Below are 11,288 nucleotides of genomic sequence, written 5' to 3'. Positions count from 1 at the left end.
AAACGTTGTCCACATTTATAGAAAACACGAAATGAATGATGTATCCAGCTGGTTGTGGGGAAAAAAACTCTGCTTTAGGACTTTAAAATGTGAGTTTGTTTGACTCACTTGTACTTTTGTTTCTTCAGCTGCACAACAATAACGTCTTCAGTGTCCCAGTGGCCGTCATAGCAGGAAACAGACCCAACTACCTCTACAGGTGAGATCTGGAAACTATTAATACTAATAGTCCAAAGGATTGTAAAACAGGACTTCTATGTTACTCATTTCCTTCCACACAGAAAATTAAGTGGATTTGTATTTGCCATATATTAAAATAATTGTACTTATTTGTTGGGATTTCATAGATAAACGTTAATTTCTGCATTGTTGTGTTTTACCCTTAAAGAAATGAAGATAAATGAGTCTAACAGACCGTAAATTGTTTCCGCTCTACTTGACATTTTTATTTTGTTGCGTAGGAAATACCCAGAATATATAAACAGTAACTGCTGCAATTGGCTGATATTTTGAAATCAGGATAAACGGCGGCAGTCCCTCCCTTAGAAACACATTTGGCATTAATATAAATATCCGGCTGTATTCCTTTTTGTTAAATTGAAACAAGTCGCGTTGTCATACCAAGAGTAAATTGCTTTTATTTCGGTCTTGTGCATAAAACAACATGTACAACTGCTTGTCGTCTGTCTTCAGGATGCTGAGGTCGCTTCTTTCAGCTCATGGCGTCAACCCGCAGGTGATCACCGTCTTCATCGATGGATATTACGAGGTACCAGGTGTTGATTTCTTCCTTTTTTATCTCACACAGCATCCACTGAGTGTTTACTTTATTACAGATGGTGTGAAGGGTTTCGTCCTCATTTTGAAGACTTTGATAAATGTAATAATGCGTGACATGCAGATGTTGACATGTTTAATTATTACTGTGATATTTTATTTTGTTACCCACTCTTGATGTTATGGACAATATTAAAAATAATTGATTTAAACTGGACGGCCAGAAGTATGTGGATGTCTCTGTCCAAATACTTTTGTGTACTTTGGTTCGGTTTGGTTTTCAGAAATGTAGCGATGGGCAACGCAAAAATAATCCTTAAGGGGGGAAAAATACCATTTTCAGGGCTGGGTGTTGTTTGGAATTTTTTTTGTATTTTTGTATTCCCCTGCGTAGCTTGTTGAACCGCTCTACCACTCATACATTTCTGTGTTTTTGTTTTTCTTCGTCCCAGGAGCCGATGGATGTGGTCGAGCTGTTTGGACTGAAGGGAGTTCAACACACACCCATCAGCATCAAGAATGCCAGAGTGTCCCAGGTACACTAACAGCTAGCTCCTCATTTAAGCACTAAAACAGTTAGCTTTTCATTTAAAGGTCCAGTGTGTGGGGGGATTTCTCCCATCTAGCGTTGAGATCATACATCCCAATCAACTCGCCCGCGCCGTACAGTTCAAAGTACGTATTAAAGCTTCTTCATGCTCCAAAAAGCCAAGATGTCATCCACGTCTTCATTCAGTGTGTTGGTTTAATTTGTATTAACTGTAACATTTCTTCTAAAGATTTGTTGATGTTAGCCATGTTTCCTTCTTCAAACTTGCCAGGGAGCAACGATACCCGTTAGCATCTCCTGTGAGTGTATCGTGTGACAGCAAAAAAAGCAAAAGGCGGACCTGTATGTCCCTTACCGGCTAACGTAGTTCAAGATGGCGCATGATTATGGAGCGTCTACCCCGGTTTATGCAAATGGAAATGTAAAATTTCAAGCCAAAAGCAATACTTTGAATTGATGGCGGTGTTAAATAATCATGAAAAACGACACGTTTGTGAATGGGTAACATGATTTTTTGATAATGAACAACAAAAAACGCCTCACACTGGATCTTTTTAAGGGTTAACACGCAATTTATGGTACAGATTTTCAGTTAAAAATTCCAAGACACCTAATTAAATAGTAATTATTTGGAGCTATTTCAGCTGGGTTCATGTTTCCACTGTGTGCATGACTCAGAACTATCATATCATGTAAATGTTGTCACGTTCAGCCCTATTTCAAGTTATTAAAGTAACTGAGCCTTCAAGCAAAATAACTTTTTTTTTGTCTTTCTTCTGTGAATCTCTGCACTCTGTCGCAGCACTACAAGGCGAGTCTGACTGCAACCTTCAACCTTCATCCAGTGAGTACTTTATCAGAATAATAACAGAAAATAACACAAGTTCCCCTGTTAATGTAGTGAGATGTACAGTATGAGGTTTAAAATAGGAGCAACTGCTTTTGTTCTTATTTAACTGTAATATTAGTCAGTTTATTCCTTAATTAAAGCTGTCAGTTCTCATCACTCTGCCTGTGAGTTGCACTGACGACAGTAGACCTAACCATGTGTTGTTCATCAGGAGGCCAACTATGCCATCGTCCTAGAAGAAGACCTGGATATCTCCATCGACTTCTTCAGGTTCGTCCTCTATCCTGCACAAACACTACGAAAGATTCCTGAGTATAGATTATTTTTAAATGTAATTGGATCTGGCATTTATAGAGAAAATAACTGTTGAGAAAACAACAGATTTTGCAGATAGTTGAGTTCTATTCATATTACGCAGCAATGGTTTGTTGTTTTTTTAAAACTTTTTGCTTGTTTTCTTTATGATCTAGAAGAATACAATCTAAAATATATATGCTTATATAAATCAGCTGGTCATTTGAGTAATTTAATCTGATGTTTTTTCCCTGATAGTGTTAAGACGTAAGACAAAGGCGTTTATACATCTTCCTTTATGAGACTCACATTCATTTATGGAGTCTGTTACTTGTATGAGCTCATTCATCCTTCCCCCCCACACCCTCCTTTTCCTCAAAATTAATTTGTGATCCATGATCCATGCTTAGCATTATAGTTATGACTCATAAGACAACCAAAGGTAAGTGAATTATAAAGTAAAGAAGCCACTGCTGCTATGTAAATTCATTAATTTATCAGGGACATACGAGGAGGTTTATGCATTTTTAATAATTTAATATGGACATAAGCTATAATAAACCAGTTTGGGTTTTTATTAGAACCAGGATCTGGACCTCACAGCTGCACCAATAAAGACCCGTGAACCCTCTCAGCTGCCAGAGTCACCACTAGGTGGCTGTAGCTCCACAGTGATGAAGCTGCTATCCGCTCTGCGAGAAACTCCAGTCTTCCTTTGTTGGACACACTCGGCTTTGAACTGTGTGTTTTGCGCCTGTAGGAGCTCATATCATCCCCCGACCCCCCCGGGCCCGACCCGACCCCTTTGATGCGTCGACTTCAAATAGTCCAGAAGGACTCACTTCTGGCTTAAGTGCCAGTTTCGCTCCTGAATCGAGCTTCATGCTCAGTTAGAGAGCGCTGAAAAACCACAACATGGCCTCCTGTCAACGAGCCTGTTATTGTGTTTACCGCGATAAGCTCTGCTCTTCCTGGGTGTTAGGGAGTCCTCGACATGCCCCCATTTCAATTTATACAAATGCATTTTTAATAGGGGGGGGGGATTGATACAGCATAGTATCGCAATATTTTTAGTGGCAATACTTGTATTGAAACACAGGCGAGAAATATTGATCTTTTTATTAGATTTGTCAATTTGTCTGCTTGATAATCCCATTTTGCAGCAATAAAATTGAAGTGATATAGATGGATAGATAGATAGATGGATAGATATTTATTGATCCCAAGAAAAATAGGAAATTACGGTGTTACAGCAACACACAGATGAACAAACAGAGAAATTTATCTTTTTAGATGAAACGGATGTTGACAAAGTTCCCTTTTTTGGACATCGTTTGAAATTGGGAACAATTAGAAGTTGGCAAAAAGTTTTTAAATTGTGATATAATGCAGAATATTGCAATATGTTTAAAATCGCAATAAAATCATACCCTGGCATTAGTATTGTGATGACATGGTATCGGGAGGCATCTGGTGATTTCCACCTCTAATTTTTTATTCATAATTGGTTCATAATTTTTTTTATTTACTTTGATTGCTGGTTTTCTTCAGCCAATTCAATCTATTATTTAAAAAAAAAAAACATGTACTGACTTCATACTGGCCTGCTGCACATAGCGTACCAGCGGGGTCCAGGCACACTGGTCTACTAATGAGTCTGGGGGAAACCTGGTCCCAGGGAACATAAATCCTGATGCTTAACATGACATACCCCCTGCGCACAAAGCCAGCACCACAAAGAAGAGGTCTGGTGTGGAAGAACTTGACTGTTCTGCCCAGCGCCAGGACCTCACCCCATCCAACACCTTTGGGGGGGAGCGGATCACCAACATCAGTACTGGACCTCTCCGATGCTCTTGTGTCTGAATGGGAGCAAAACCCAGCAGCCGGTTGAACATCTGGCTGAAAGAGTTGCAGCTGTTACAGCAGCAGTAATTGGATTAAATGGCTTTTTAATGCCCAGTGTTCAACTATCACGGGTGCTTGTAATGTTCAGGTCTCCACTCTATTTTTTGGCCATGTAGTAGTAGAGTAGTAGAAATGAAACACCTTGTTTTAAGTAACCAGACATTAGGCATCAGGTACCAGATGAGCGTGGGAATGCAGAGAATTTGGGGGTCTAAGTATGTACATAAGTACATAGTTACATATGTGTTCATTCATAGTTTTGATGCCTTCAGTGAGAATCTACAATATAAATATACATGAAAATAAAGGAAACTCATTGAATGAGATGGTGTAACTGCCCTTTTGGCCTGTACTGTATGTACTTTTGTTATATATGTATTAAGTTTGTAGTATATGTTTCTTAATTTTTCCCCTCTCAACAACCTACAGCCTTTCTATGATTTAGGTTTTAAAGGAGGTCACTTGGCCAGCTGTCCACTGGTACCTTCCTGCTTGATTTGTCCAAGATCTGATTCATTTTGTCTTCTAAAAAGGGCTTTATAAAGTATTTAATACTCCTCCTAATATTTTTTTACTTTACTGTCACTTCTGTTTTTATAATACTGTTTTTTTTATATATTTTATAGCACTGATGTAGCTGCTTTTCTGTTTCTGCTGCAGTTTCCTGAGTCAGACCGTCCACCTGTTGGATGAGGACGACAGCCTGTACTGTATCTCAGCCTGGAATGACCAGGTGACTGCTTCACCTTCTCACGCTCCACCTGCTGTCTGTCCTAAAGCGTCCACATCATCATCCCAAATTGTCTCTTATGAAGTACACATGTAGCCTAGTTCAGACAGCAGCAATTGTTACGACTTAAGACATTTCAGTGTAGATGCAGTGGTTAGTTTTTTTCTTTTAGGTGTTAACCCTCCTAACCCCACATACTGCCAGCGGGTTTGAAAGAACATTTTTTTGTTTAAAGATTGTCAAAGGAAAAAACTGTTACCCAAAAAAATGTTTTGAATTGTTCTTGAGATTCTTAAAATTCTGATAGTCTGTAAATGCGTCGTGGTGGAACCTGCTGACTTTTTGTAAAAAAGCTCCAAAGTTATGCCAAAAACACTTGATAGAACAGTTGCATTGTAAATGTCAATTTTCAAATATTTTCCCTAATAGCTTTAAGAAGCTGTTCCTGCTTCTGGCCATGGTGTGCTTGTTAATTTGACATGCAAGACCTGCAGATAAGAGTGAAAAATAGCCCACAGTGAGTAACTTACAGGAACAAAATCACACTCCAAAATTCCTTGTTGACAGGTTAAGATGACTGACCTCAGAATATCTAAACATCTCTGTAGTTTTTAAGACTTGACTTAATGTAACTTAACATTGTCCACAGTGGAAGACACCCCAGGATGTCTTTATCCTAAACACAGAACATCTGAACAAGTCTCCTACTCTCTTTTTCTTACTCCTTCTTTCGTTCTCCTCCTGCTCTGATATATATAGCCTCATTCATTTCCTACTCACTGATTGACCTGCAGGAAGACTTGAATCCCACAGAAACGTAACATGTGTCACTGACAGCTGTTGTTGTTGTTGTTGTTGTTGTTGTTGTGCAGGGCTATGAGCACACAGCGGAGGACCCGGCCCTGCTGTACAGAGTGGAGAGCATGCCTGGCCTGGGATGGGTGCTGAAGAAGAGCCTCTACAAGGACGAACTTGAGCCCAAGTGGCCAACACCTGAAAAGGTGTAGTTTATATAAGAACCCTAACCAGTGCGTTGCGAGGTTTTCCTTCACCTGTTACCAATTGTGCACATTTGACATGCCAGCTGATAGTTTTCCAAATCCCACCATATTGATTTCCAACCCTCCAGTCTGTCTTTAGTGTCAGTTCATTTCTTTAAAAACATGATCAGTCAGTTGTTCGCCTTGTATTGCTGGTATTTATGTGTTAATTTATTTACTTTTGTTTACTTTATGGTATTTAGCAGCTAAAGGGACAGGTTTTTTTTGTTAGTCGTTGGTGGAGACCGAACCAGAGCTAAAAGGAGTCTAAATATTGGACTTCCATTAATTAGGTAGAGGCAACACATACAAAAAGATGACAGTCTTCGGGAGGTTGGTTGGGGGGGCTGATGACACAGATGACACGCCACTTGGCTTAAAGTTAGCTTGTTTGTTTATGCGAAGTCATGTCATGATGTCATGTTGGTATGTGTGTTATGGGAATTTTGGTGTTTCATAGGGGTGTGAAGAGACGCTTTCTCGACGAGACACATCACGAGATTGCGTTCACGAGAACCTGACGAGACGAGATTTTTAAAAAAAATTTAAAGAAATCCTCGATGAAATATATGAATGGAAAATGTTTTTTTTTATTCAACTGAAAAATCACAAAATGCAAAACAATTTAGGTGCATTTTGAAATCAACTATTAAGGATGAATGTTATTTAACTTTTTTTTTTTTTTTACTATTTTAATGAATTATATGCAGTAAAGGACGTGCAAACACTGCAAAATGTTTTGTATAAACTCTACCAACGGGCTTCGGCCCCGGACAATCTCACACGAGAAATCTAACTCCTTTCCACAAACCGAACATAAAAAAATAAACCGTATAAATAAAATAAATATGTAAATAACAGAAAAATAACACTTTAAATGCAAACAGTAAGTGTATCAATAACCAAAGTGCTGCTCTCTCAAAACTACAAGTGCAAACGGAAACAATTTTTTTCTTCAAGCATGAAAAACAGAGAAACTACACAGAACAGCCTAAGATATGGTCATGTTCTTTTTCAAGCATATAAGCATGTCGACTGTTTCTGGCAGCAGTTATTGCCGTGGCTCTTGCACTTACCGGTGGCAGAGATGCAAAGGCTTTTAGAGTTGTTTGCCCTTTTAATGTTTTCGTCGCGGGTGCAGTAGTTAGTAGAGAGCTGTGGTGGTGCTGTAAGTGTTTTTGCATAATGCTCGTGTTAGCCGCGGTATACGGCATTTTTTTCTTACAATGTTTACATATTGTGTTCGTCTTGTCTGTCACTCTTTCGCCGTTTATCATTTCCGCAGGAAAACCAAAATGTTGCCACACAAATGATTTAAAAGTGGCGGGGGGGGATCTTCAATAGTAATTTCACGCTCCATCACGCTGACATCACATCGCCTCACGAGAGACAACTTTTCACCTCGACGAGAAATCTCGTCCTGTTTTAATCTCGCCCTTAGTGTTTCATGTTGGTCTTTTGGACTCATGTTGACAAAAGGTTAACACAAAGATAAATAAATGGGATTGATTACCTTTCCACCGCAAATTTTAATTATCGGCAAGTGTATTTTCATAGAATCAACTGAAACTAGTGGAAATGAGACTAATATTTGGAAAATGGTCAACAGTGTGTGTAGAAGGTTTGCACAAAGTATACAGCAGTTAGACGGTGAAGAATGCGTGTGAGATTGTGTTGAACATGTTATAACTGTGGTTTAATTGTGTGTTTGTTTTTGTGTAGCTGTGGGACTGGGACATGTGGATGCGAATGCCGGAGCAGAGGAAAGGCCGAGAGTGCATCATCCCCGACGTGTCCCGCTCGTACCACTTCGGCATCATCGGCCTAAATATGAACGGATATTTCCATGTAAGACTGGAGAGAGCTTTTGTTCCAAAATGCTCCATTTTACTCCATTAGAAATAGCTAACTAGCTGCTAAGGTTAGCCTGCAGTAATTGACATCAATAGTCAGCAGCAGGTTGTTCATAACACTTCACGAAGGCATGTTTTTAATTGTAATGCTTATCAAAATAAACGTATTACTTAATAGTTAGCTAACCTTATAACCCTTATTAGCTAGCTAGCGTTGCTAGCTAACCACACACAGACACAAGGTAATGGGACCCACATCCCAATGTACTACAATCACTCCCAGCACATCCTTCAGGGGCTCCAGGAGAGGAATGCTAGCTAGCAGCGATAGCTAGTAGCATGACATAATGATTACATCTCTTTGGTTCTCTAAATACATCCATTGTTTATTTTGATAAGCATTACTAATTAATACATTCCAACTTGAAGTGTTATTATAAACATTGTCTTTGACTGTTGATGTCAACCTTATGCTCATTGTCTGTTGGAGATCTTGAGTTTACATTTTTTCCTTCAGGGCTCCGTGTAAATCTGTATTACAGTAAAACTAGATCCCCCCCCCAAAAATCATACTGTATATTTTTTTTAAAGTAACAATGGACATTGTCTTTATCAGCTGTATAGCAGATAACGTACAGTGGGGGAAATAAGTATTTGACCCCTTGCTGATTTTGCAGGTTTGCCCACTTAGATATTGGCAATATTTGTTTTTCCTCATCAGATGGTTATCAATTTTTATAAATTCATATGATGTGATTTTTCTGGAATTTTCTTTGGGATTCTGTCTTTCACTGTTAGAATGTACATATGATTAAAATTATAGATCGTTGCATTCTTTGTAAGTGGGCAAACCTGCAAAATCAGCAAGGGGTCAAATACTTATGTCCCCCACTGTACATGTGAAGTCTTTCCTTGTAGTGAAACAGTTTTTCTTTTCTGTTTCTTAGGAGGTATACTTCAAGAAACACAAGTTCAACACTGTTCCCAATGTGCAGCTGAGGAACGTTGACGGGTGTGTACATCGGCGTTAAGTGATTTGTCTTCAGAGGTTTTTCATATTAAGAGTTCTTGAACTGCTTGTGGATCAAAATTCGCAAAAAGTGACAGGCTGGGTTTTCTGGTTCTTCCCAGCTTAAAGAGAGATGCTTATGAAGTGGAGATCCAAAGCCTGCTGAAGTAAGTGAGATACAGGAGACTCACTGATGCTGCAGATGGTTCAGGTCACATTAGTAAGGGGGGTGTGTGTGTGTGTGTGTGTGTGTGTTCATGTTCATGTTCGTTCCCAGGGAAGCGGAGGTGCTGGACCACACTAAGAACCCGTGTGAGGACTCGTTCCTGCCAGACTCGGAGGGGAAGACCTACGTCATGTTCATAAAGATGGAGACCGAGATGGATACATCCACCTGGACAGAGCTCGCTAAGGTACTCGATCAGAGCAGGAAGACTTCCTGGGGGTCTTTTAAAAGGGGTCCATGTTGGTTTATATTGTAGCCTGGGAATCTTGAACAGGGGGGGTCTTCAGGGTCAATGCAGGGGGGCCTTCAAATTACTAATTTTTTTAAATTGTTTCAAATATTAAGTCTTAACCTGAATCCAACATAATATTAGCAAATAGAAAAAATCCCCACTGCTTACCGGCCCATAATGTAAATAAGGTAGTCACTAAGGCCATCAACACATACGGTTAATCTGAAGTGCGTCACATGTATGTTTAATATTAAAGTGCTCATATTCTGCTGATTTTCAGGTTCATTATTGAATTTAGAGGTTGTACCTAAGTAGGTTTACGTGGCTTAATTTTCAGAAAGAATACTATTTGTTGTCATTACTGGAGCTCCTCTTTTCGCCCTGTGTGTTGAGCTCTCAGTTTTCGCTACAGAGTGAGACATCACTCTTCTAGTCCATCTTAGTTGGGAGTCGCACTAAGTACTGCTAGCCAGTCAGAAGCACAGTATGAGGACGTGCCACGCTAGCAACTAGGCGAGAATTTTAACGTGTGTTACAAAATGACATCACAAATTAAATGTTCATCACGAAAGTTAAGGCTGGACTACAACGGAGCTGTTTGGAGTAGTTTGTGAACAGTGTTTTCTGTTAGAGATGGTAAATCCTTATGGGGTGGGGGGGGGACTTTGGGATTTTTCACCTTGTAAACCTATAACATGCACAAATATGATATATAACACAGAGGAAGGGGGGAAAAGCCAAAAAGCATAATATGAGCACTTTAAAAGATTTACAAAATCATGCCGGCAATTATTAGGCTATTTAACTAGTTTAGTATTCTATTTAAATGAGGTATGCATGAAGGCTTTAGGCCGCCGCACATTATTGTAGGCCCAGTTTAATATGCATCTTAATTTTATAAAATATATGTAACAGGGGGGTCCCTGCTCCATCTTTCATTCAAGGGCTCCTTGGCTTAAAACCCGTTATAGACCCTTGTTTCAGCCCATGAACTACTACTAGGAAATGATTTTGACCGTTTTTCTAAATCAAGCAATTGAATTTAATCAATTTTCTATCATAATGAACATGCCGATTTAACGTCTACATGTTGATAGCGCTATATTTTGTCATTCTTTGTGTGGCATTGTGGCCGCGGCAGAGTGCAGGTCTAGTTTTTATGTTAAAACCCCTTTTTTAATTCCTCCCGGTCGTTCCATTCAGGACTGCATTATTTATCATTATGGCTGCATATCATGGCCGTGATATAAGGAGTGTTTTTAATTCCCTTTTAGTTTAATTTTTTTTTTTTTAATTGACATTGTTTCTTCAACGTATCTTTGTCAAAGGAACAAAAATCATTGACAAGTATGTTGTTTTTGTTGTCTCATGGAACGAACCTCGCCATAGTGAACGGCATAATTGAAAGCGTTGTTGTCTTTCTCCGTTTTCTGCCCAGTGCCTCCATGTTTGGGACCTGGATGTTCGGGGATACCACAGAGGAATGTGGCGGCTCTTCAGGAAGAGGAATCATGTCCTAGTGGTCGCCGTGCCAATCTCCCCTTACTCGTAAGTAAACCCAAATTCTACTTTAAGATGCTGTAGTCCGCGTCAAGTAAATTGCGTCATTTGCCCAAATCCCCCACATCATCACATACCCTTCACCATACCATGCCAATCTCTCTGTATGGTGAAGGGTATGTGATCATATGGGGGTCATTTCCAAAAATATCCGGGATCCATGAAATAACTGGCTTTAAAAAAATGTAAATCTGCTTGCTTCTATGGGAATTTAACACAGGGGGGTGTATACTTATGCCCCTGTATTTTAACATAGGGG

General features: G+C 39.4%; 1 protein-coding gene and 1 long non-coding RNA gene across 3 annotated transcripts in view; one reads left to right on the top strand and one right to left on the bottom strand.

The window, feature by feature from the left end:
- Positions 1–10,065, bottom strand: part of LOC117949941 — a 10,413-nt gene extending 348 nt beyond the window's left edge. Inside the window, exons 1-3 of the long non-coding RNA XR_004657768.1 lie at positions 9,926–10,065; positions 9,108–9,110; positions 189–193 (exon numbers count right to left, since the gene is read on the bottom strand). This is a non-coding gene — a long non-coding RNA (uncharacterized LOC117949941). The remainder of the gene's footprint in view (positions 1–188; positions 194–9,107; positions 9,111–9,925) is intronic.
- pomgnt1 (protein O-linked mannose N-acetylglucosaminyltransferase 1 (beta 1,2-)) overlaps positions 1–11,054 on the top strand; it is an 18,489-nt gene extending 7,435 nt beyond the window's left edge. Inside the window, exons 9-20 of one of the 2 annotated variants that reach the window (XM_034880510.1) lie at positions 129–199; positions 694–769; positions 1,230–1,313; positions 2,130–2,171; positions 2,389–2,447; positions 5,040–5,112; positions 5,982–6,110; positions 7,872–7,997; positions 8,950–9,014; positions 9,134–9,178; positions 9,289–9,424; positions 10,908–11,054. In XM_034880510.1, coding sequence (XP_034736401.1) covers positions 129–199; positions 694–769; positions 1,230–1,313; positions 2,130–2,171; positions 2,389–2,447; positions 5,040–5,112; positions 5,982–6,110; positions 7,872–7,997; positions 8,950–9,014; positions 9,134–9,178; positions 9,289–9,424; positions 10,908–11,021 — 1,020 coding nt within the window. In that variant the 3' untranslated portion in view covers positions 11,022–11,054. The remainder of the gene's footprint in view (positions 1–128; positions 200–693; positions 770–1,229; positions 1,314–2,129; positions 2,172–2,388; positions 2,448–5,039; positions 5,113–5,981; positions 6,111–7,871; positions 7,998–8,949; positions 9,015–9,133; positions 9,179–9,288; positions 9,425–10,907) is intronic. The other variant, XM_034880509.1, reaches the window with a different exon arrangement.
- The last annotated feature ends 234 nt before the right edge of the window (positions 11,055–11,288 follow it).

The sequence above is a fragment of the Etheostoma cragini genome, chromosome 9 (genome assembly GCF_013103735.1).
Source record: "Etheostoma cragini isolate CJK2018 chromosome 9, CSU_Ecrag_1.0, whole genome shotgun sequence".
Taxonomy (NCBI): Eukaryota; Metazoa; Chordata; class Actinopteri; order Perciformes; family Percidae; genus Etheostoma; species Etheostoma cragini.
Note: the sequence above shows the minus strand (reverse complement) of the source record. Positions and strands in the feature narration are given on the sequence as shown.